The sequence below is a fragment of the Amphiprion ocellaris genome, chromosome 3 (assembly GCF_022539595.1).
Source record: "Amphiprion ocellaris isolate individual 3 ecotype Okinawa chromosome 3, ASM2253959v1, whole genome shotgun sequence".
NCBI classification, from domain to species: domain Eukaryota; kingdom Metazoa; phylum Chordata; class Actinopteri; family Pomacentridae; genus Amphiprion; species Amphiprion ocellaris.
In genome coordinates, this window is record NC_072768.1 from 24,562,767 (window position 1) to 24,590,021 (window position 27,255).

The 27,255-nt window shown below is 40.0% G+C and overlaps 1 protein-coding gene across 2 annotated transcripts in view; it reads left to right on the forward strand.

Moving 5' to 3' along the window:
- Positions 1-20,153, forward strand: part of met (MET proto-oncogene, receptor tyrosine kinase) — a 79,602-nt gene extending 59,449 nt beyond the window's left edge. The window contains exons 13-21 of one of the 2 annotated variants that reach the window (XM_023276606.3): positions 5,906-6,059; positions 6,677-6,811; positions 8,234-8,494; positions 10,617-10,697; positions 12,346-12,527; positions 12,612-12,721; positions 13,319-13,484; positions 13,661-13,797; positions 17,347-20,153. In XM_023276606.3, the coding sequence (XP_023132374.2) occupies positions 5,906-6,059; positions 6,677-6,811; positions 8,234-8,494; positions 10,617-10,697; positions 12,346-12,527; positions 12,612-12,721; positions 13,319-13,484; positions 13,661-13,797; positions 17,347-17,632 (1,512 nt within the window). In that variant the 3' untranslated portion in view covers positions 17,633-20,153. The remainder of the gene's footprint in view (positions 1-5,905; positions 6,060-6,676; positions 6,812-8,233; positions 8,495-10,616; positions 10,698-12,345; positions 12,528-12,611; positions 12,722-13,318; positions 13,485-13,660; positions 13,798-17,346) is intronic. The other variant, XM_023276607.3, reaches the window with a different exon arrangement.
- The last annotated feature ends 7,102 nt before the right edge of the window (positions 20,154-27,255 follow it).

Sequence of the window (27,255 nt, forward strand, 5' to 3'; positions counted from 1 at the left end):
AAATCTTCATCGAAATGTCTAATTTTAATACTAGCCAAAAATGAAACATTTGCACCAGATCCGGTAAATACAAAACAGAGAAACCATGACTGACTCAGCTACAAACAACAGTCCTTTTACAAAAACTTGATCTTTTCAGGGGAACTACACGCTGTGTTTAAAGAGCAGAGAGGAGACAAAAAGAGAGGCTGTGAAGGGCAAAAAACACACCAGATCAATAGAATAAAATAAATGCAGTATAGCTAAAAGGAAACGGTACACTGAGGAGAAAATTGTCAGCAAATTTTTGGAGGATATATTCACCATGGTGAAATGAATCTTTCTAGAACTGATGACTAGAGTAGCATGAAAAACACTTGAGGCTGAAAAGAATGTAAATAGGTCTAATCAAATACTATAATACCTAAATAATCAAAGACCATCTATCGGAACATCCTTTATTTTGCCTGGAGGTGCACATTGATTCGAGCCTTTTCTCAATTTTTGTAAAATAAATAACCAAAGAACTTTAACTTTCATTGTTTTCTTTGTATGATATATGGCATCGTAGCTTTGCCATACTGCACAGAAGACATTTTTGAGTTCTCTCTCCTTGTGGCTATGGTTGTGCTGTTTCCGTAGAGGTGCCGGGCTTTATGTGAAAAATGAACAGGAGCGAAAATATTACTTGGGGTTCAGAAGGTTACACAGCTTGATTTGATGTATCTTTAAATATGTTCCTTTTTAAACCACCTGAAATGAGTGAAAAGAATCATTTAGTACAGTGTTAATTTCCAGATCTGCCTCACTCTGTCTCATATTATTTCTAGAAAATTTCTGTGGAGTATTGGTAGAATTACCAGGAATGCTGGATAGGAGAACAAATGACATGCTGAGGTGATTTTTGCAGTGATGATAATACAGTTACCATTTACCTACCCTAACCCAAGAATGTGAGCCAAGAATGATCATGAAACAGATATTATGTATCAAACATCTGCTGCATCTGCAAGTGGATGTGAGACAGCAGAAATCCTTAAAGCCACTTATAATGCACTTGTATGAAAATTCCCCCGTTTGTATTATCAGGCTCAGAGAAGGAATTTCAGCAATAAAAGGTATCATATCATATCACAGCACCTGCTTCTGAAGGAGGAAGAGGCCTGTTCACCAAATAGCAATAACATAACACACACTGATGAAAGATGGACAAAGTATGTGCAGTAACTCTCTCAGAAATCATGATTGCTTCAGTATTTTTTCATTGGATTGGACTTTGTTACAAATTAGACACATATACTCCGTTTAATCCATTTTATCTCGCATTTTTTGATGATTAGGTTCAAGATTGACAAATTCAAGAACTGAAACCACGGGCAAACTTTACTGTCCTTCAGGAGGCAGCAACAGGAGCATTCTGCCATCGGCCATATTGAGCTCTTCATTATGTGCTGTGGGAAATTCATGGAAAACACCACATTCCTTCGGCATTCCAGATCATTTACAGGAAACTTCAATAACTGTCCTGTCCTAATGCAGTCCTTTATAGAAAGCAGCTCAGGGAGAATTTATTACACACAGTGTTGAGTGAATGGGCTCAGCAACCAGCTGTCTTGTCACTTGAATATAAGTCAACCAACTTCTAAATTGTGAGAAGGGGGTTAAGCAGTATGAGCCCCCCAAGCCACACACATATAAACACACTTTCACACACATTGTGTCTCTTCTCAGTGATACCAGAATAGCAGACAGCTTTTTGAAGGCAGACACCTGTGACTCATACTCATTCTGTGGGGACAATGCCACAAATTCAATTAAAAACTGATGTATTTAATGATTGAAGAGTAACTTCACATTTCCGGAAAATCTATTGAAATCCTGTCACCTTGCTGCAGAGATGTACAGATGTGCTTCAGTACATAGTGACATCACTGTTGGGTTTTCATCCAAATGCATTGTAAATTTGAACCAAAATTTCAAAAATAAAATATGACTTCATGCATACTGCTGTTACAAGAATATTAAGAGTTGGCTCATTGAGATAAGCGTTAGGTAGCCCTAATTCACTGGTCAGGTGCAATTATACCTCTGTAGAGAATGTTATGACTCCGCCAAGGAATGCAGTGAAGTTGTGACGATCGGCGTATGTGAATCCATCTGTTAGCAACATTACTCAAAACCGGACTAACGGATTTCAATCAAATTTGCAGAGAAGGTCAGAAAAGACACAAGGGCCAAGTGATTAGATTTTGGCAGTGATGTGGCTTATAGTCTGGATCCACCAGTTTGTAAAGGATTTCCCATTGCAAGATAGTGGCTGACAAGGCATCACTGTAACTATGACTACAAGTGAACGCTGCGTCTGCTGCCTGCTGACAATCACATGATTGCGATCCTACTACAAATCCACCGGGACTTATCTGTCAGAAATGATACAAGGAACAATTGATTAAATTGTGGGGGTGTTTCCGTAGCCCATCAATTCCCGCCACCCGCTACATATTTTAGTCACGCGATTCAATATCCGTACATAACGTACACATGCATAACATACACCTGTGCTCAGCGCAAGGTCATTTTTTATTAAAGACTTCATCCATCGGAAATGATACAGCCACTGAGCAGCCTTGGCGGAGTACTGCGTTGTCTGAGTGCTTTTCTTGTTAAAAGAGCAGCAGTCAGACCTGTAACAAAGAAAAGTTCTGGTAACGGCGAAAACTTGAAAGACATTTAAGTGATGTAATTTCTGTACACCATCATTTATTCGCTGAACCTGTTTCCATTTCACTTAGTTCCATTTACCTTTAATTTACTCACCAGTTTTTCTATCTCTCCCAAGCATGAAAACTTCCTTACGATATTTTAAGATTTTTATGGGAAATTCAATATATGCATCAAAAGCATCATTTTTGGTCATTTTGTTAAATCACTCTTTAAATTAATGAAAGAGTTCCAACTAGGATACTTTTAATTTACTCACTAAGCACATATGAATGATAAAACAAAATATCGCTGTTTTAGTTTTGGAAAAAAACAAAAGAACTACCTTTTTGCCTCTTTGTTATTCTGTCCATTTTATTGTTTGGTCTATTTGTGACCAAAAATGTTCACATAACACCTGTAGTTTATGTTTGGGAGTTATGCTAAATAGAACCGGTAAGAAGGCAAATTTCTAAGTAGGCCAAAGTGGGGCTGCTAGCCATTAACGAGATCACTTTCCTCAATATCCTGATCTTACCATACTGTCCTATTATTTCCTTGAATTCTTGTTTATTGTGGATTTAGTTTTTAATAGGATAATGACATTTTTCTAATCAGTCTACCATTAGAGAATTTTGAAAATTTCTAAGACAAAATCGAAAACTGAATACTCTCAGTGCCATAAATATGTTTTTTCAAGGACCTTTCTGTATTTGGCTGCATTTATCCTTTGCTCAGTTCTGACCAGTGTCCCAGAAGCTTCTGCTGAGAACCACCTTCATAGCATGATGCTGCCACCACCATGCTTCGCTATACAGATGGTAATAGCAGGTGATGAGCAGCTCTTGGTGCTTCAAAGTGCTTGCAACTGTACTGAAAGAGTCCCATTTTTGTTTCCTCAGAACAGAGAATCTTCTTCCTCACGCTCATAGAGTTCTTTAAATGCAGTTTGACAAATTATAGCTCTTTTACTCAGAAATCCTGCTGTCTAGTTGCACTAGAGCACTTCTGAATGTCTGGTATAGTGACTACTGGGTTCTTGGTCTCACTGACTAAGACCATACTTGCTTGATTACTCAGTTTGGCTCTATAAAGAGTCCTGGTGGTTCAGACTTCTTTTATTTAACAGTTATTAAGGTCACTGTACTCCTCAGTCCTTGAACCTTTGGGAACCTTGGGGACACTTGAACCTTTAAAATTGGTTTTACACCCTTGCCAAGACCTATTTATTGTCGATCGCCTCCTTGGACTTTTTATTTTGTCTTGACATACAGTGTGAATTGTGAACCTTTCTAAACTCGCTGCAGGTGGGCTCCATTCTGGACACATCTTAAAAATGATTAAACCAAACATGATCTGTCACAAGAAAGAGTCTGAATACGTTTTTAAATGCACTGTAATGTCTCATGCATGGCAGATTTTGTTTCTTTCAAACCCATACAGTAAAACGAAACTCATCTAGGAGTTCAATTTTGCCTCTTTCTTTGCAGTAAACATCCCTCTAAACTTTACAGGAGATGATAAGAGCATTGTGAAACTCACAGACATTTATGATGCAAACTAATATTAGATGCTGAGCTTCAGACGTCCTCATGCCATCCTTAGAGATAGGATCCAGTGGTCGCCTGCAGACCAAACGCTATCAGGCTCATCACTGTTGACTTGTGAACTGGCCTTCAGAGGAAAGCCTTTATCTCAGGGGAGGGTCAGCCAATATCCCTTCGCTACACAAGCCTACACACACACATTCATATGTCCCCTACCTCCAGCCATGCCCAGACAGTCTCATTTATACACACACACACACACACACACACACACACACACACACACACACACACACACACACACACACAGAGACATCATCCCATCTGCAGCAGCAGGCAGCAGTAGAAACCTCATTTCCACTAAACCTAATAATGGCAGAAGCAATATCACTGATGTCATCTGCCTCTAGACTGTGGCAACAGACTGTGTGTGTGCGTGTGTGTGCGTGTGCGCGTGCATGTGGTTATTGCATACCATATGTCTGAATGCCAGCTTCATAGCTTTTAAATGCTTGTGTGTACGTCACATATGTCATGCATGACATACTCTACGTGTCATGTGTACCATGGTGGCCATTGTTTATCAACTGTCTTCTTACATACTCTACAGTACGGTGGAGTCTATGAATGTTATAACAATGCTGTACAAGAACTACAGTTTTACGATTGGGAGGAAAACTTGAATTAAGTGGTCATGTTTAACATTTGGAGTCAGATCTTTTATAGTGAGTGACTGTTTGTCATTCACTTTTATGTGTTTTATTCTTTAATCAGGACTTTTTTTTTTTAGTCGAGTCTGCTTTCTTGAAATCTCAGACATTTCCCTGTTTTAAAAGAGGTACCAAGTGAAAGAATTTTTTTAAGTCCTTCACTGGAATTTCAGTTTCACATTAGTGTTTCGGTCCATTGTGATCCTAGGACTATGTGCTGTAAGTCCTACTCGGTTAGTATTTGAACAAGTTGGAAATGAGCTTTGGAGGAACATCAGAGTAACTTAAACTGATAATATTTTTTTAGTTTTCTATAATACATTTTGCTACTGACCCCATCCACAACAGTTCATTGCTTAGCTACCGCGCCTGATTGCTATCTACTGTCGGTAATATGCTCACTGACTATGCATAGGTACTACATACTACTCCACTTCCAAGAAAGTGGACTATACCTTTAACCTCATGGTCATGTTTTTTAAACATTAAAGCAGAGTGAAGTGCAGAGCCAACACAACTAAAAACACATCACTGTCTTAATGCTTTCTGACTGTGACATGGCTGTGAATCAGGCTCCATTCGTCCATGGAGCAAAGGCTGCAAACCTATTTCAGGGCGGCAACTTGGGTCATGTTATTTGACATGGCCAGACAGACTGTATTCAGATAAAGCACGTGCATATTCAACCCTTTCTTTGCAATAAGGTGGTCTAATTTCAACTGTCATGCACTCGATTGCTCTCAGAGCAGTAACACTGCTGCTCACTGTTGTAGCATTTCATCACACTGCCAACACTTGCTTGCAAGTCATAACCTGCTGATGTCACTCTTGCAGCAAATGTCCAGTTTAATTTACACACTGAAAGGAAAGTGCAAGGAGACTGTGCCTAAAAAATGTGTATGAATGAGAGTTTCCTGTGGATGAATAGTATTTATTATAGTTTTTAACATTTCCTTTGGCCTTATCCAGTGGCGCCAGGCAGACTCCATCAGGCATCTGGGCAAAGTGACGCTGGCACAGGAGCAGGACTACACGGGCCTCATCGTGGGCTGCGTGTGCGTCAGCCTGCTGTTGCTGCTGCTGGGAACGCTGCTGATGTGGAGGAGGAACAAACACATCGATGGTAAGAGCACAAATGTCAGTTTGTCAAAGGGTCGAAGGTCGGATCACTCCTGCTGCTGCTGCCATATATTCAGAGACATCCTAAACTCAGCTTTAATCTTAGACAATGGCCGACTGGCATTGATTTCACAGTCCTTTGTAATGTTAGCTGCTCTGACTCTCCAGTCAGCTCAAGTCCAGGTAGTTAATGAAATGTTTTGGCAGGACAATTTGCAAATGGAGTGAATGTGTGAACGTTGGTATGGGAGCTGTCACATGTGTATGTGTGTGTTTTTATTTTTGCATACTTGCAAATGAAGATCATTATTTCTTTTCTAACCTGTGTGCATGTGTGTCTGCTGGGTTTTGCCAGGTGGGTTTACAGTAAGTGTACATGTGGGGCGCACTGGTGGAAACGCTTTGCCTCTCTCAGTAATTCATCTCTCCCTCTCTCCTGTCTCTTCCTCTCTTGCTCCTTCCATCTACCACTTCTCTCTCCCTTCACCTGTTTTCTCTCCTCCTTGCTGTCCTTTCCTTCCTCTCAATTTTTCCATTTCTTTTCTTTTGTCCCAATCCCTCCTCATTTATCCCTCCCTCCCCCCTCTGTCCTTCTCTTACCCTATTCCACCTTTTCTCTAGATCTGTCTGAGGTGTGGTATGATGGCCGGGGTCACATCCAGCATCTGGACAGGCTGGCTAATGCGAGGAGCGTCAGCCCCACAAACGAAATGGTCTCCCACGAGTCAGTCGACTATAGAACAACCCTGCTGGAGGGTACGTCAACCAGATAAGCCCCTCCTCACCCCTACCTGTCATCCTCCTACTCCACTTCACTCCCTCCCATCTACCTGTTTCCCTCCCTGTGGGGCTGAACGCTGTGCTGGCGGTGCATGCCTTACTGTACATGTTCTTAACTAACACCTGTAGCCGTGATGAAATGTATGTTTATGAAAAAGATTTTTCAAATTTTGTGTTTTGAAAGGACTTATTCATCCACTCACCCAGTGGATACACTTAGAGTCCCAGTCTTGAACCTCTTGATAACTCCGTCAATCAGTGAATTGACCATTTAAAAACAATTAATGAACATTCTGTCTCACTTACTATATAAAATGAACATCCTCATAATTTGACATGTTGCCTGGTAAGTCGGCATGTTTCAGAATAATCCAATAATCTTGGGCTTTTTAAGGATTAATGGCAGATTCATCCAAACAGGCCTGCTGCTGCTGCTGCTGGGAAACAAAGTTCACATGAGCAGAATGTTGGTCATGAAACCTGAACAGTTCAATAAAGGAGGCTGGAAAAACTACACAGAGCTGCAAAATAAATGACATTTCTCAATTGATTTGTCAATGCAAGTGATAGCCGTCAATAAGATTTTAGCTTTTACAGTAGTTACAAATACATTTTTACAGTGACATGAATAATTATTATAAACATACCAATGATATGAGTAGACATTGGCATATGTTAAGTAATAGAAGACTACTAGCAAGATACAAAGTGACATTCAGGTAAAGTAACAGGTGTTTGGCATTTTAGTAACAGTGATTTTTCATCTTTTGTGTCATTTCATGTCATTTTGATCTGTTTCACACAAAGCTGACACAAATCATAGATGATTTTGTCTGAGCATCTCATCACGTAAGCTGACCATCAGTCAAGCCTTCAATAACTTTAATGTGACCTTTAGAATCGTGTGTGGCTTTGGTTCCCTCAGCTTGGAACCTGAGGGTTTGAGGCAGGCTCCTTGTATTATGATCCTGAGTTTGATGGGCAAAGCAATTTTCCTGCTTCAGAAAGAGGACTTGAAAGGCTTAAAATCTGAGAAGGCAGACTTACTAATGAACTAATGCTTGCCCTCAGGGAGAGCTTGGTTGTATGATCACTAGCTGAAAGTCCATATTTGAGCTTTCCATATTTGTCCACTCTGTTTGGCTGTTTCTATGCTGGCTTTTTTGATAAAATGTACATCATTTTGCATTCAGTTTCTTTGCACTTATTTTCCTTCCACTAACAGCATCGGCAAAGTAATCAGAAACTTTGTTTTTCCAGCTCTGCCCGCCTCCATAACAGTGTCAAGTTGCTTTCTGGCTTTGTAGTTGTCCCTCTCTGATCATGTAACACACCTTGACCTTTGGAGGCCCCACTGATACACTCACTGACCTCTGACCCCCTACATCTCTTCTGCAGATCAGGGCACTGACAGGCCCGAGACGTGCCGGGGAGCTCCTCCAATCTACGGGGGCAATGGGGAGCTACTGTCTCCCAGACTGGGGGCACTGGGAGGTGGGATGAGTCTGATGATGGAAGGTGAGCTGGTGTCCCCCCTGCTGATGGCTCCGGTCCACATCGACCCGTCCTGTCTACATCCAGACCTGCTGACTGAGGTGCAGCACGTGGTGATCGCCAGGGAGCAGCTGCTGCTCCACCTCAACCAGGTCATCGGCAGAGGTCAGTCACATGCCCACTATCTTTTCAATATCTAATGACAGTTTAGTCAGTTTTTACATTTCCAAGTTAAGGGTTTTTTTTATATATATTATAGGCACATATATTGGACACACCTTCTCATTCAATGCTTTTTATTTGTTTGTATTATTTTCTATATTGTAGATTAATACTGAACATTAATACTTTGTTGTTTACAACATAATTCCATATATATTATTTTATAGTTTTGATGTCTTCAGTATTAATCTACAATATAGAAAATAATTAAATCAAAACCATTGAATGAAAAGGTGTGCCCAAACCTTTGACTTGTATATGTACAAACTGTGCATCTATTAATGATATCAGGGGGCCCACATCTAGATTTAAGACCCCAAAATACAAAAATGCTAAACCCAAGATACAGTTGCTTATTTAGTAAAGCATTCAGTTCAGTGCAGCCACCTTTATTTTTTTTAGTAAGTGTATGTTCTCTTCTGTTAATGTCTGTTAGTGTACTTTTGTTTTTCATTTGACTTTGGGCATCAGAATCCATCTTGATCTTGTATTTTTAACTTAAAACTGAGGTGCGAAATCGAGAAATAATGGTGAGTGATGTATTATTATTAGAACTTAGATGAAAATTTAACATTTCTGTAAAGCTATACATAAGTTAATGTTGCCCCCAAAGAGTTTAATTGTCTGCTTTATGAACACTACAAGCTCAACATGCAGACACAAATTCACCTCACATCATGGTGTATATGTAGGCGGCTCAGACCCACAAATCGAATTCAATATCAAGAGGAGAGAGAACCCCAAACCCCCTTCATGTCACAGAAAGCAGCCCCCTGCCCCCTCAGCTGAATTATCCCCCTAAAGAATAGAGCCTGGATTTGGAGGTTGGAGTTTTCCAAAGTGGCGTAGGATGATTTGTTCACAGCTAGTATTCCCAGGCTCCATTGTTGGGAGGAGTAATCCAACACCCTCAGCCATCTGCAGAGACGTGATAGGAGAACGCCGTGCTCATTTAATTCCTTAACCCTTCCCAGTCTGGGGCAAGCCCCCATGTCTTAAAGAGGAGATATAATTCAATAAAAGGCACAATAACTCAAGGGTTTGGCACTGGTTGTTAGCTTGCGTGGGGTATTAATGAATAAAGCTTCATACTGGGTTACTTGGAGGAGGCAGATTTAGTGTGATGGTGATGGTAACTTAAGAAAATGAGATTTTGCTGTTTAAGGTGTAAAGAATCAAACCAGAAGGTTCTTTTCTGTGGACAAATAAGTTCACCTTCTGCTCCAGACTTTAACTTTAATGTGTGAGCAGTGGACAGACAGAAATGTTTTAATGTGATTTCTGAAACTGCTATGATCATAGAGCCAACTGGCAGGATGTGTGTCTTTATTCATAGGGGCTCTTTAGAGAATGAAGTTTCAAGATATAAATGAAGGACACTGATAGCACAAAATCCAAAAATGGTCCACAGTGTTTTCGTGCAAGCTAAGTGGGTAATTTAAACAGGGCCATACACTTGTGTCCATTTAAGGGTACTATTTAGAGAGTGCTGGGGTTTACTGACTGGATCTATGAGTACATCAAGCAACAAGCCATGAAGTAGAAGATATGATCAGAATCATTTTAAACTTTATTGGCCAAGTATGTTCAGATACACACACACACAGTTAGAGTCTATTTGTCAGTAAACCTCAGAGTACTGCTATGCAGGTTTTATCTTCAATCTCTTGTTATGATTTTTGTTTTTTTGTTTTTTTGTTAGTCATGGTTAGAGTCAGAACCATCACATTTTATGTCATCTCCGGCCTTAAGGGTTCTAATGAGCTACTACTGCATCACTGCTTTTAATAATGTAAGTGTTCTCTAGCCAGGTGTGTGATTAAATCACTGGTTTATTGAACACACAGGCTATAGAGTGGCTGCCTTCACATTCATTCTCATTGTCACTGGGACTGAAAGAGTTGTATCCCATGTATCACTGTCACTTGTGTGGGGTAAAGAAGTGTTTTTGTGTGGGGTAAAGAGGTGTTATTTGGAGGTCCTTTACAGGTTTGAACATGAGCTTTTGAACTCCCTGATTCTGAATGATTGTGACTAACGCTGTACATCGTGTTGTAACCTGCAGGACACTTCGGCTGTGTTTTCCATGGAACACTGCTTGAGCCAGACGGGCAGAAGCAGCACTGTGCCGTCAAGTCCCTGAACCGTAAGTACAAACCTCTTTCTATTCAATCGGTCAGCCCTAACCCTCAGAAGTACAGGCCATGGCTAAATGATAAGTGATAAGAGAACAGTGGGTCGAGTATGGTTTTCCAGCAGCTTCAACCTTCAGCAGTTTCATTGGAGAAGTTTGGGGGTGAAGTGGTTAACTGAAGGGAGTTTGAGATATGAAATTAAAGAACAGAAAGAATTTATTGCGTTCTGTTGTGAAATTTTGAAGTGTGGGTATGGCATTCTCTAACAAGACAGAATGCTGGTACTCACTACTGGCAAAGTATACAATGAAAAAATATGCAATGTGTATCAAGACAATGAGTGTGTTTACAAGAGAATTTGTATCCTGGTTTGGTGATTAAAACATGACATTTCTGTTAGTGTGATCCAGCAGTTTTTATACAGGTGAGTGGGAATGATTCTAATGACTATGCAAAGTGATCACGGCCAGGTCATATAATTGTGATTTGGCCATTATGTAATAATTGTGACTGGCCTAGACTTCCTGTGGAAACGTCCTTGTTTGTAGGAAGTGAGGGGAATGAATGACCAAACCACAGATTGGTTATTCAAGTCCCCACCTCTTCTCCACTGAACACACACAAACCCTCTACACTCTCTCTTCTTGTCCAAACATATTCACATTCAGCCATACTTATTCAATCCTACATCTGCTTATATTATACTGCATACTTATTGTATGATATCACTATGACCCAATAGCATTATGGACCTCATCTCATCAGAGCCCTGAATCCTTTTCAGGCCTGAGACGATGGTGATGAATGAGCGTCCAATGGTGAGGACAGCATTAGGGTCCCAGCTAATCATGTAACCTGTCAGTTGAAGCCAGGAGATTGATGCTGGAACGATATGGAGGAAGGACCCGTGCAGTCACAGAGAGCCACCCTCCACAGTAGGATGGGATGAGCTTGGACTGTTGGAGTCCATTCCACAGGGATTTAAACCTTTTTTAATCATTGTAGTGAACTCACAGAGCACAGGGTCATCATTTTGGGCTTGGAGTTGACGCTTTCAACTTAATCTAGCTTTATGACAAATAGCTGAAGGAAAATGGCCAATGACACCTTTTGAATCTCAAGAATCGTTATGTATAGAATCTATCCTCCCCCTTGCAGTAATGTCATTCTCTTCCACAACTTTCGAGCCAAGGCTCTGAAATCAAATGCCATCTCTTTTGATCTTTAGAGTCTAACCTCAGTTGAAGGCTGATCGTCTGCCTAAAGAGCTTCCATCTCTAACAAGATTACAGCACAGTCAGTGAGACTAAAGTGCGAGACACCAGAAGCAGGGAGGCAATTGGCAAATGGGAATTTGGTGAGGGTCAGGTCTGGGTTAGGGTATTCACAGAGGGTGGCATTCATCATCATCCTTTTTCCCAAAAGGTATCGAAGGAATGACCTTCCGACTGGTGTCAGGACATACGGCTGCTCCTTTCTCTTGTGTGTTGTATGAGCACTTATCATTCCTGCCATTTTCCACAGGTCGCAATTGTTGATTCAGAAAAATGTAAAATTTGAAAAAAAAATAAAAGATTTTTTTGAATCTAAGAAAGGATTTTTTTTTAAACTACATAAAAGCCAAATATTGATTTGACTATTGATCCCTTTTTTGAAAAGGTATCACAGACTTGGAAGAGGTGTCCCAGTTCCTGAAGGAGGGGATCATCATGAAGGACTTCAGCCACCCCAACGTTCTCTCTCTGCTGGGTATCTGCCTTCCACCAGAGGGCTCGCCGCTGGTGGTTCTGCCCTACATGAAGCATGGCGATCTACGTAACTTCATCCGTGATGAGGGACACGTAAGAGATTGCTTAAATGAAACCAGATAAAGCTCAGTGTTATATTGAAATATGTGCTAAACAGTGACTGACTGCTTCTTCCAGAACCCGACAGTGAAGGACCTGATGGGTTTTGGGCTGCAGGTGGCCAGAGGGATGGAGTATCTAGCCAGCAAGAAGTTTGTCCACAGAGACCTGGCTGCCAGGAACTGCATGTGAGCTCCCATTTATTCATTCAACATCAGCCGTGCGATTTACATGCAGACAGGTGACAGGCATTTAGTTTGCATGGTTTGGGTTCACTTGTCCTCTAAGAGCCACAAGTCACTGCCAAAAGTTGGTCTAAGTAATCGTCTTTATTGTATGAATAAACATTTCTATCCAGCTGGGAGTGGTCTCTTCCAGGATGACAATGGTTCTATCCATCAGGAATGAAGAGTCATGAAATGTTTTGATGAAAAGGATGTTAATCATATGTTATGGGCTTTAAAGTCACCAGATCTCAACACAGTTAAACACCTATGGAAGGTTTGGATTGATGTGTTGGGCAGCGCACTTTACCACCATCATCAAAACGACAGATTAGTGAATACATTTTTGACCAATGAAGGAGACTTCCAAAGACGTGGAGAATCAATGCCAAAGAGCATTTGAAATTGTTCTGGAGCCACATAGTGACCCAACACCTTACAAAAGCACTTTGTGTTGTTTTTTCCCTGAATTTGTCACCCGCCTATGTAAAGAACAGAGGAGAAAAGTAGAAAACCACAAAAAATAAAGCAATAGAAAGTAATATTGTCTTTCCCTGACAGGCTGGATGAGAGCTACACAGTGAAGGTGGCAGACTTTGGCCTGGCTAGAGACGTGTATGACAAAGAGTATTACAGTGTCCACAACAAGAGTGGAGTCAAGCTGCCTGTGAAATGGATGGCTCTGGAGAGTCTACAGACCCACAAGTTCACCACCAAGTCAGACGTGGTGAGAACTCAGGCACATCTGTGGTCCAATAAAAATGAAAGCTTGTTATATTATCTCACTTCTGTTGGCAGCTTTCACATTACAACAAGAAATGCGCTGTAAAATGAATGTGCTCTCAGTTGTTAGTACAAGGTTAATATTTAAATGACGAGTTCATTGCATTGTTTTTCCCACAGTGGTCATTTGGCGTGTTGCTATGGGAACTGATGACCCGTGGAGCCCCGCCATATTCTGATGTGAACTCCTTTGACATCACAGTGTTCCTCCTGCAGGGGAGGAGGCTGCTGCAGCCAGAGTTCTGCCCTGATGCTCTGTGAGTGTTCACGCACATAAATACAGTCTTACGTATATACAGTATACATACCTGTCGTTCACCTCAGTTAGCAAACCGTCACGGCTCAGTTAGTGTGAGTGATATACTGTAGAGCTGCACTTCAATATATCACGAGAGAGTTAGAGTCTGATACCACGAAAGACCATCAGGGGAAAAAATGTAGAAGAGCTGTATAAGCAATGGAAGCCATATATTAAAAGCTCTCCAAGTTTAGGCCATCCATCATTCTCAGCAAGAACACATTTAAACTCCTCTGCAGTCAGGCGTCACATCTCATCACATCTGCAGGTCAAATAAAAGTCACTATTCTAGCTTTACCACAAAACACAACTTTCAAATGGAAATTCAGTGTGAGTATCACGTTTCTTCTCTATTTTTCTCTTTTTGTTGCCAAGCACTTGTTGCTGCGGTAGTTAAGTGCTGCTAAAGATCACCTGTCAGTCAGAGCAGGGCTGCCAGTGCTGAGATTATCTTTTTATGCTGAAGTTTGTTTAGTTTTCTTTGGATCTGTTCACATCCTAATTTGCCAGAGGAAATCTGCTGAGCTGTTAGTAAAATCCAGACTGTTGGACTTTCCAGGTGAACTTCCTAACAGCTCTAGACTGAAGCTCAGTAACAATCTGTAGCTACAATACAGCCATTGCCTGATGTAGCTAAGACGAGAGCAATTCCTACTTTGTGAAAGTGATAAATGATGGAAAGAAGCTAAACATACATTTATTTACATGAAAATGTGACATGAGAGTCAGGATGCACATCAGCTCACTTAACACTACTGTATCTGAATTGTCCTTATCCATTAAACTCTGGCCCCCTGATGCTGTGAAGTAAATGCCAAGGGTGATGTCATACAGTGCTGATAACATCATGAAGTGCACTCTGCCTGTGTGTGGAAATTAGAGGGGAGTGGGAGTGTTCAGGTGAGAGGGAGGCAGAGGCCCAAAATTCCCAAGCTGTAAATTAAACAGATTGTCAGGAGGTGATGCACATCTGCAAACACTCCCGCAATTCTTTACCCCTGAATGTTCACAGGGTGTTTTGGGTCTCAGCAGATATTGGCAGACACCTTGGACATGTAGTAATGGAGCCATTTTTCTTACATTTCTAACAATGATAGGATTGCTCTGCCAAGTCACAGAAAGAATAATAACAATGATGTTATGAAAGATTCTCATGTCTGACAGGATGAATAATGGCGTTGCAAAATGATATAAATGAGGCCCACTCTGATAGCTGCTGTGAAAGTCAAACTTATCTTGGAGACATGTCAATATAATCAGCTGTTGTAAGACGTTTTCCATTTCATATACATAACGTGTTAGGGAGGAATACCAATGATAAGTCATGGAATTAACTAGTTGATGGAATTAACTAGTAATACCGATCATAGCTTTTTGGAATTAAACCCTTGGGATGAAGTTGAAAAAACAATAACAGGCAGAGAGGAGGAGATGCAAAGCTTTTTCTTGCTATAATAGGCTGGAAAAAAAAAAAAGAACAGGAAAAGCACTTAGAGACCGCAGTACTACACCAAGGCTGTTCATTCCCCCATATGGCATTGTCAGAAATGCAGCATTCGTTTATTAGTTATTGATGATCAGAAACCACGGAAACATAGATATACATGTGGCCATTTAGTATAGATGTACCCACAAACAAAATGGCCTTGGACCTTTAATCAATTATCATTTCCTATGGATAAGTCCCGATAAGTCCGCAACAGTCGATTTGTAGTAGGATCACAATCATGTGATCATGATCAGGCAGCTAACGTAGTGTTTGCTTGTTGTTATAGTTACAGTGACACCATGCTGCTGTCTCACAATGATACAGAAATCTTTAACAAATCTGGAGATTCAGACTATAAGCTGCATCACTGGCAAAATCTAATGAGGTGGTCCTTGTGTCATTTCTGATCATCCCTGACAATTTCAGCCTCCGGTAACTCCAGTAGTCTGTTTCTGAGTAATGTTGTGCACAGACAGGTTGACAGAAGAACGTATGCCAGTTGTCACATATCTCTACCGGGTTCCTTAGAGTAGAAAACAAACCGTGTTAAATATACATGTAATAATATAATATAATAAGTTAGTGCTGCAGTTACTTTTCATTAACAGCATTTGGCAAATATTATCCAAAACTAAGAAGAATCATTTTCAATTATATAAAACAGATAAAAGTAGCAACAGTAGTTCTATAGCTCTGTGCAAGCTTTCATTTCAGAAACAATAGAAAAATTAATATTTGCCAGTGAGATGCAGTTCTATTTAATAACAACATATCAGGAGAGTTACTTTTACAACACTCCCTCCAGTAAAAATCTAGTTTTTATCTGGTTAACATGTCCGTATGGTGTTTTTTATGTGCTCGAATAGAGATCATGAGCAAAATAATCAGTCAACACCTTGACAGAGCTTTTCCCTCTTGAAACTGCTGTGCACTGATGATAGTCCCAAGAACACAGATTCAGACATCCAGGGTTTGATCCATAATAATTTTAACTTCATTAATATATCACTTTTAAAAACAAGGGTTTACAAAGTGCTTTGACAGTCGAAGCAGAATACCCAGAATGCAACATAACCACAAAGAAGAAGACAACAGACACAAAAATGCAAAATGCAGTATGTCAGTATTAATAAACTCAAATAAAATAGTAAAAACTATAAAACCTGAATAGGAAATAAAAAACTTACAAGCAATAAAGAGATGCAATCACATAGAAGCAAATCTAAAAGCATAGATTTAGGAAATGATTTAAAAGAAGTCACCGATTTTGCGAGCCTTATATCCTCAGGTAGGTTGTTTTAAAGCTGAGGGCCTCTGATGGCAAAAAGCAGGGTCACCTTTAGATCTACGTATTGACCTTGGAGCAGCCAGATGGGCCTTACCTGAGGATCTAAGGCTCCGAGCTGCCTAATAAGACATCAGGATTTCTGCTATGTAGCTTGAGGCCAGGTCTAGATCAGTAAAATCTGAAAATCAATTCTAAAAGAAGAAGCCAATGCAGAGAAGCCAGAGTTGGAGTAAATGTGTTGTCGAGTTGCTGCTTTCTGAAATACTGTGAAAACCCTCATTAACCAATCTGTCAGCATATTATTATGCTTCTTCAGAACTAGTTTCCAGCTCAACCATATATGGCTGAATTACACCAATATTACAAGTGGCTACTGAGTAGTTTTACAGTGTTTAAGCAGACTCACAAGTGAGCCGGTGTGCTCCAGCTGCAGTGAATAAGGAGAGCTACACAGAGAAAGAAGCATGAATGCTATAGATTGTAGAGGAAGCAACTGTGCAGACTTACATCTACATCATTTTGAGGCAGGAAGGGATTATTTTTCATTGAAACTCCTTTTTAAATATGTAGTTTTGATACACAGAGAAGTTTGAATCATCATTAAAAAAATCATTAAATAATCATTATCATCACAGTCATTAAAAAAAATGAAAGATAAAAAAGACACAGCAGCTGTAGCCAGGCACTGAGGCCTCTGCTTATGTTGTGATTGCTCTCCTCTCTTCCTTCAGCTACACAGTGATGATCGAGTGCTGGCATCCGAAGCCGGAGCGGCGGCCCTCATTCTCCGACCTGGTGTCACGCATCTCTGCCATCTTCTCCAGCTTCAGCGGGGAGCACTACATCCTGCTCAACACCACCTACGTAAACATCGACAAGATGAGCCCTTACCCCTCCCTCCTCGCCTCCACCGCCTCTTCCTCCTCCTCGTCCTCCTCTTCCGAGCCCTCTGCCTCCACGTCCCTTCCGTCCCCCTCCACGCTCTTTTGTCATGTGGAGCGAGACTGCTGCACCTGAGGGAAGGAAAAGGAGAAGGTGATGAAAGGCAAGGGGGAAAAGACTCGGACAGAGAGAAAAAGCAAGGAAGAAAATGTGAGGTGATGACGAAGCTGTTTGAGATCTACTGTATGTACTTGCCAAACACTGGACACTGCATGCTGAGGAAAAACACAGACGGACTTAGCAGCTTGGACTGCTCACTCAGTGTACATAGATTGTGGACCTTTGATCTTCTCGAGCATCGCCAAACGATGGGGGCCTCTATGAACTATAGGGCTGACCTCATCGACCTCCACCAACCTTTCTGCCCTTTCATTGACTCTGAGGAGCATGAGGTCAGGCTTCCTGCATCCTCTACAAGACAATTACAAGACCCAGGAACGCCTCCTGCAAGATTTCCAGCAGACAACACTGCTGTCACAGAAGCACATATCTCTCCCCCCACACATGGAGAGGATAGATTTTCACTCTGCTCTGGGTGGCATGTGCTTCAGAAAGTGGATGTGACTCTGACTTTTACGCTGTCTGTAATGTGAAAGTGTGACAAATGGCCATGTAAAAAATTCCCACCTCCACAAACCATAAACAAGACTTGATGTCACCCTGACAGACAATGCAGCCTGCGATGATAGATTTTGGTGCCTCAGGTGAGTAAACTGAGGCACAGTTGAGGTTGATGGCAGTAGGTAGGTGTAAAAGTGGGATGTATAAAAAAAACTGCTGCCTCTGTGCAGATCACTGGATGCTTTAGTTGCATAATTATCTTAAAATAATTAGCGTTTGATGTTAGCTTTTGATGTGCTTGGAAAAAATGTCTCACCATGACTCACATTTGTGGAATCCCCAGATGTTTCTGAGTGAAAAGAGTTAGAAGCGTCTTTTCTTTTCACACTACAACTCTCACACGTGAAAACTTTGAATTTTTCTTGGAAAGAAGAAAGATAACAAATGAGAACCATGTCCAAAGAATTTTTTTGTTGCTGTGTAGTTTGCTTACTGTATATATGTCAGATCTGCATTTGTTTTGTATGACTTGAGAACATGCTGGACCTGGTGATATGGGAGCTTACATTTGATTCACTTAACCCATACGCTTTCATACTTTTATGAATAAGTTACTTTTGATCCAACTTGTGTTGTACCATGAAGATTCCACTCAGAGTAAAACTTTCACTTTAAAGGGCCCCGTTGTTCATCTGGTTTCAGACCAGGATTATGTTATTATGTGACAGTCAGTGACAGATGTATATTACTGTATCTTTATGTCGACTTTGCAGTCATGATGAAGAAATGCATTAAACACCACATCGGTCTATTTGGCAACTTTTGCTTCCTAACTACAAATTATGTATAATACACTCATGGTGATTTGTTTTGAAAAGACTTAAGATTTGAAGGTCACCCTTAACTTTTATTCATTTCACCATAATTGAAATTTTCTTGAGTTGTGTGATCCACCATAATGAATCACATTTTTTTTGTTAGATTATATATTTTTGTTACATTTAATACATGCAGTATATTACTTTGCACTGCTGAGATGTGCCTGTTGATCATTATCAACCACTGACAACAGAAGAGACAAATGTCTATGTGCGAAAGCAGCCAAAGATTTACATTTGGTGGAATCAAGGCAACATTTATTCATGAACTGGATAAAAAAAAAAAAATCCTCTTCAGGGCCAGTAGTATGCTCCTAAATATGAATTTCATGTTTGTGATGACTATAAAATGATAGGAAATAGTACATTTACATGGTACATTTTCTGTATATGTGCTGGATTATACAATTCAAGAAATTTTCAGGAGACTGATTTTCATATTGTATTGAAATGAATGGAAATTATTGGCTACTTAAAAATTATACAAAAACACATCAAGCTCACCATTTTGATTAAAAAAGTGGTTTGCTGTAACTTAAAGTAAACATAAGTCTGCGCAAATTGGCTAAAACTTGCAAATCACTCAATGTGTGGTCAGTGCCCCTGTTATCTTTGTTTTGTGTAGCAGATTGTGTAGTTTTTTTTTTATCTGAATGGCTGCTGATATGATTGGGCCATTGATGGACAGGTATGAATGTTTGCTATGACAAGAAAATTGCTGTACTAGATTTTTATATTGATGATGAGCCTCTTCTTGAAATATGGTCCAATGGGAAGACCAGTGGTGCGTGAATCATGAGGCAAACACTGAACAAAGCCACTAATCAGCCCTTTGTTTTCAAGATGAACCACTGCCATTTTGTAAATACTGAGATGGGAGCGTAGGGATCGCCGTGGGTCTGTGTGGATGCGCATTTAGCTTCTGATCATTGTGGAAACAGTAAAGAATGTTGAGCCAACTGGAGCCACCTCACGATACTCAAAGACTGCTGTCACTTTGATTATGTGATTCTCCAACACTTTGTCTGTGCTTAACACTGTCTGTTCTGTGTGTGTACGTATGAGTTTGTTGTCTGTAAAAAATCCTGAAGGTACACGTTGCTATGTAATGTCAAATGAACTTTATCAGTGTAATAAAGCTATACTATAAGAGTTAATCCCTAGTTTTTTAATATCCTTGGTTTAGTTTTGTAACAGCCATGTTCGTTTTTTTTTTTTTTCACAAACCATCCCTTAAGGCAAGCATAAAACACAACTGGAGACATCTATAATTACAATGAAGGTTAGTCCTGCAACATACTTTCCATATGGGCATTGTGCAGCTTACGTGCAGCTGCTATTGAGTCTAAAATGCCTCATTTTCACAATGAACAATATGATATTGTTGGTTCAACAGCACGCTATAATGACATGAACATAGCCTTTGGAAAACCTCTAAATTCATTGAAAGGTTTGAAGGTTTTTAAAAAATGATCAGCAGTTAGAAAGAGATAGATGATCATTTGTGTTCAAACTGGGTCAACACAGTCCATGCTTGTGCAGCATTTTGAGTCGACAGCCCTGCCTGCCTTTTGTTTCTGCCTTTGTTCCCAGACATTCACTCTTTTTCTGTTCCCATTGCCTGGAGGTGACCTTCAACCCCTCACCTCAAGCTCCCCTCTCTTCTTTCGACCCCTATAAGTACCGTGGTCTAGACTTTCCCCCTCCATCTAACTGAGCCGTGACCGTGGCTTTCAGACCGAGCTGTTCTTTCACAGTTGCTTAGCGATGCGGGGGGGGTTGTAAAATCACACCATGTATGATCCTACAAGAGCATTATTTATACAGAAATTACAGCATTGAACAAATTCTTATTATTGAAAAACTGAACTCTACAGACTGTGTTTTCCTTCTCCCATGTTATTGACCTTAAAAAGTCAGTTGGATTCCAGCAGACCCAGGATGTTTTGCCATCAGCCATGACCAGTAGGTGATTTGAGGGAGGATGGCATTCCACTTTTTAGCAAAATGCCCAAAGTGATTCTCCCTTGTTAACTTGCCATCCCCCCCTGTGTGTGTTAGCTGGTGGCGTGGGAGCAGGGAGGTAACTATCCTATTAAGGAATAACAAATCAACCGCTGTCTGCAACCCTCCACATCATTGGCTTTCAGTTTGGAGTTATCATCTCCTAAGATGGAGCGCAGATTGTTAAGCTCAGTCACATATATGTTCATGACATTGGAGGCAGCTTCAAGGGCGAGACGTAATTGACCTTTATCTTCCACTGCAGTTTTATATATTGTAGCAGACTTAAACCTGTAGTGTGGAAATTTTGCAGTAAAAGCACAAACACTATTGATGCATGTATATGACTTGTGCTTTTCAGACTGTAATCCTTCCTCTAAAGATTAGGTTTCTTTGAATCAGAAATTTTTTTTGGATTCTTCCAAGTTTTTCCACAATCATGCTCGTTTCTGCAGCCTACTCCACTTCCATCACTACACTTGCTTACCTCTTCAGGTCTGGCAAACCAGTCATTTCTGGCCGACGACAAACTCATTGTTTCAGTGCACCAGCACAGAAGTGTTACCACAAAGAGATTTACCTGCCACTGATATGCTTAATCAGCATCATGTGATCTCATTTAGTGAGGACTTGAATGTAATAATAGTTAATTTACACTACCAATAAAAAGTTTTAGAACACTGCAATTTTTCCAGTTTTTTATTCTGAAATGAAAGCATAGAGCAAATAAATAAATGAAATTTTAAAAAATTTAGAAACCAAAATGTATTTGAACCTTTTGACTCATCAAAGTAGCCACCTTTGCCAAACACAACAGCTGAACACACTCGTGCCATTCTTTCCACAATGGAAATCAAATATTCCTCGGAAAGTTATTCCCCATAAATGTGTGGCACTTGTAGGTTGCTTTGCTTTCACTCCTCTGTCCAGTTCATCCTAAACCAGCTCCATGAGATTTAAGCCTGGAGACTGTGCTGCCACTCCATGTTTTCAAACTTACCATCTTGTTCTTTTTTTCTTACAGTAGTTCTGGCATAGCTTGGACTCATGTTTTGGATCATTATCTTGCTGTAGGATGAACCCCTGACCAACTAGAAACATACCAGAGGGTACTGCATGGTGCTGCAGAATGCTGTGGTAGATGTTTTGGTTCAGGGTTCCTCTCACTCTGAACAAGTCACCTACCCTGAATCCAGCAAAACAGCCCCAGACCATCATGCTTCCTCCTCCATGTTTGACAGTTGATGTCACACTGAGGAACCATCCTTTCACCTACTCAACGGTGTACAAAAATCCTGCATAATGAACCAAAGATTTCAAATTTTGATTTATCAGTCCGTATTACCTTCTGTGACTCTTCAGTAGTCCATTGGTGGTGTTTCATGGCCCAGGCAACCCTCTTTTTCTTATTCTGACGTCTTAGCAATGGCTTTCTTGCTGCAACTCGACCTGTCAAACCTGCAACTCCAAGTCTTCTCTTCACAGTTGAAACTGAGACTTCTTACTACAATCACTATTAATCTGTGCTTGAAGCTGTTGACTCTCAGAAACTTGTCTCCTGATTCTGTTGTGGCTTTGGGTCTTCCAGACCTCTTCCTGTCAGAGTTTCCTCCAATTTCTGAGCCTTTTGATGGTGAAGAAAACTGGATTCACTGACACCTTGACTTTCTTTGCAGTTTCTGTGTTGGAAAGACCTATATTTTCCAATGGTATGATGGTCTGTCTCTCTTCTATTGTTAATTGCCTTTTCCTCTCCATTTTTATAGCAACGCACTACTTTCTGCAGTACAATACTTTTCAAATAATGCTCTTGAGGGTATGGTGCCATGGTGTGTTCCAACCCTAATTCTATGCAGACAGAGGGGGTTGTAAGGAATCAAGAAAAGTTGGGACACCTGTAGGATTTGGTAGCAGCAACTTTCAAGGCTTGATCAACCTCCATTGCTGCAGAACAGCTTTAAGTTGTTAACATTTCTTGTTCCCTGAAAAAGGCCTTTTTGTGTAATTCTGAAATGTACATTATTTTTCAGTTTTGGGTAGCCTTACCTTTTTTTTAACCTCTGGCAGTTCACCGCTTACCTTTGTATCATTTGAAGCTATTCATTGGACTTGAACTACTTGAATTCAATTTTTTTTTTTTTAAATGGAAAAATTGGGACGTTCTAAAACTTTTGACCAGTAGCATCTATATAAAAGTCCCACATGACATCTTTAATCAAACCTATTCTAGTTCTCTGACGAACATGGCAAATTCAGCCCTCCGGTGTGTTCTTCAATCAACGTGGCCTTTGTATTTGTATTCTTTAGATGTAGTATTTTTTTTCTTGTGTCTCTTGTGTGTTGACCTTCCAGTTGTTGGCTTTAAAATGGTAATTGTGTATTTAAGTGTTGCTCTGCAAGGAATAGAATAGAATAGAATAGAATAGAATAGAATAGAATAGAATAGAATAGAATAGAATAGAATAGAATAGAATAGAATACTGTTGGAACACAGCAGTGTGTGGACTTTGCCTAGCCTTTTTGCAGACTTTAAAGATTTACTTGGGATTTTTTTTTGTCCAGCACCTGAAAGAAAGAAATAATTAGAATGGATATTACTGGTGATTTAAACATGTTTTTTATGCGTTTAGTAAAGTGTTTCTTAATGAGCAATAACAGTATAAACCATATAAAACACAATACCTACCAAAAAAATTAATGAAATTAAGTATGAAGAAAATGCATATAATGTTGAAAAGAAATCTGTCTTTATCTTTGCAGATGCTTTGGTGGCCTAGTTAGTTGCTGTGACCCTCTGGGCTTTTGAAACTTACACTGTACACAGTCCAAGGTGTGTGGGTAGGGCTCAAAGGCTTTGAAACAATTAGGTGATTACAAAGAAACATCTTTTTTTTGAAAGCAAAGTGTGTGGCTTTTAGTGCCTGAAGGAAAACACTGTCAGAAGGTGTGGCCTAGAGTTTCGGCTTTGTTTAGGTGAGTTGTTTTGCAATTACACATTTGTTAGTTTAATTTCACTCTTCACTTGTTTAAATTAAATAAAAGGCCCAAATATCAAACCCTGCCATTCTCAAGCCTGCAGGGTGAGAGAGATAGCGACAGAGGAGAGAAGACAGCTGTGGTGGAACTTTCCAGGACACTGGGAGAACATGGACTTGATGTAGGCATCTAAACACCGTGCTGAATTATCTTTGCCCTCAGGCTTTAACTATCCCAGTAAAAATCCATGTTAAGCCCCAGCTAACACGAGCATGAGGCATGTCTGTCTTTGCATCTCACTCTAAGCATCCGTCTCACTTCTGCCACAGCAGGCTTGTCTTGTCTTTCATCCCTCTTCATTCTCAGTCCTTCACTCTGCCGCCTCCAGTGCTACTTGTTTTCTCTGGTAAAATTTGCACTTTGACACAGTAAAACTGCATTTCTGCATTAAAGACCTCTACAATGAATGTATTTCTTCAAACTAGTTGCATAACTAACTCGTATTTGATCACTTAAACTTTATTTCTAATTAATAATTATCTTGTTGACTGTTTTCATCAATTAATACATTTTCTAACTAAAATAAAAGACAATTTCTAAAGATCAGAAAAAAATATGCACAAAGTTAATGTAATCTGAGTATTAACTAGATGGTAACACAAACACATTATCCCAAACCCACAAATCAACGTCTCCACTCCCTCCTAATCCCGTCTAAAGTCAACACGCAAATCTCCCCCCACTCCTGTTCTTTACCTGTGTCGATTTGAGTATTTGTGTCTGTGTATGTTTGCCTGTCTTCTGTTGTAAGTGACACACTAAAATCTCGACCACACACATGTTCAAAGAGTACACAGGTGCGACTGCTGATAGGATCACAGGAAAAAGTTTAACTGGATGCAGGTTTTCTGTGGAAGTCATCAAGTGAGTCAGCAGCATCAGTATGAATGTCAGAGGGATTGCTGGACTCAAATGCACACACCTTAGAGTCGTGCGTAGGCTCACACTAACAAAACAACATCTTTTCACACACATACACTACCATTCAAAAGTTTGGGGTCGATCAGAAATGTCCTTATTTTTGAAAGAAAAGCATTTTTTTTTTCAATGAAGATAACATAAGAAATACAGTCTAGACATTGTTAATGTGGTAAATCACTATTCAAGCTGGAAACGGACGATATTTAATGGAATATCTACATAGAGGTACAGAGGAACATTTCCAGCAACCACCACTTCTATGTTCTAATGGTACATTGTGTTAGCTAATCGTGTTGAAAGACTAATTGATGATTAGAAAATCCTTATGCAATTATGTTAGCACTTGAATAAAAGTTTTAGTTTTCATGGGAAACATGAAATTTTCTGGGTGACCCCAAACCTTTGAACAGTAGTATACATCCAGACAGTAAGTATTTGAACCATTCTGGGGCTATGTAGTACATATTTCATGTAAAATTAAATTATGAATACTACATGGAAGTGCCAAGTCTTCTTTCTGAGCAAGTTTAACAGTAAATGACTGCCTGAAGTCTTGGGTTCTCTCTCTGTTTTTAATCTGGTCTTAACAGGTGGAATGCAGCTCAGTCAGGTTGAGATCAGCTGATTAAGCCGATCACTTGAGGATAGTCCACCTCTTCACCCCAAAAATCTTGTTTGAAGCTTTGACCATGTGTGTAGTAACTTTGTCCTGCTGAATGATGAACTGTCATTCAGCGGGTTTTAATGCATTTGTTTGAGTATGAGCTCACAGAATTCTCTCGTATACCTCTGCATTCATCCAGAAATCATCAGTAAATGTCTGTGTATTAGTCCCACTGGCAGCTCTAAATGTCCAAACCATAACAGAGGCATCACCATGTCCGACAAATGAGGTGGATCTTTGGCTCGTTGTACTTTGGACAGAGTGCATTAAAAGAGCAATATCTTGCATGCAGTTCCTTCAAAATAGACCTATTCTCTTTAAAGCTGAGACTTGCCACTTTATTTGAGTAAATGTAAAAGCACAAAATGTGGACTGCTTGTGCAGACATGAACATGTTACAGCAATACGCCACCTAGAAATTTGCTGATTTCTTTGAACTTGAGGGTTGAAAAGTGGCTGTTAAAAGTCTGTAGAAAAGCAGTTGCAACCAGCTTGAATTCAATTAGTTACAATGGATTTCAATGGGGTAAGTCTAAACAGTAAAAAAAAGAAGTATCAAAATGTCCATAAAACATCCGGTTTAATAGTGGTCATTATTAAAGCTTTGTATTGCAAGAGAGTTTATTTATTTAGAATTTGAAGAAACAATGATATGCTTCTGCTGCACAATTTAATTTCAGTGGGAATTTATACTTTGGCTACTGCTGTTGCAATGAATTATAGTATATATATTTCTTTTTGTTGGAAAGGACAGCGGGAAATGCAACAGAGGCCAACATATACATTTTCGGCTTCTCCTATGGATCAAGCCAAAAATCACTGGATATTGCGTAACGTAACTCAGTGACATCTTTCATTAAACCCTCTGATTAATGTCCATGTCTTAAACTCCACAACCACACACACTTTGTAACACTGGGTCATGTTTTAAATTACTAGTCTTCAAATCCTAAATTAGATACTTGTGATTCAAAATTCTGGAAATCTCCCTAAAACTGGTGAACTGCTGCTTCTAGTTAAACTTTAAAGTACATTTAGTTGATCCTTATAATCTAGACATGCCAAAATGAAATGAATTTAGGCCGATACCAACCAGTGTTGTCTGTCACAGAGGAATTTGAAAAGCTTCTTTCAAGCTTACAGATTGTGAGTGTTTGATACTTGAAAGATCTTAGGTGAGTATCACTGCAGCACACAAACACACAATCTTATCATGTTATAAAGTAACCGAAGTCAGTCAGTAACATTCTGACCTGCTGAGTCAACTCACACTCATTAAGCTGTTAATGAGTTCTGGCTTGAGAGAAACCAGGGAGGTAGATGGCACCGGGTGGTAGAGTACACCCACCGCTCCTTCACACTGACACACACGCACACGCACACGCACACGCACACGCACACACACACACGCACACACACACACACACACACACACACACACACACACCTTTTCTCATCAGATATTACATTGTTTAGTTAAGGTTGAAACTGTAACAGGATGAAACCTTAACTCTAAATCGGATTGGCTTGTTCTTAGGTTGTTGGCTCCCCCTGTTGACACTGCATTGTTTTTGCATATACAGTTCAGTTGAATTATACATATGGGTACATATGGGCAAACTAATGTGTGTACC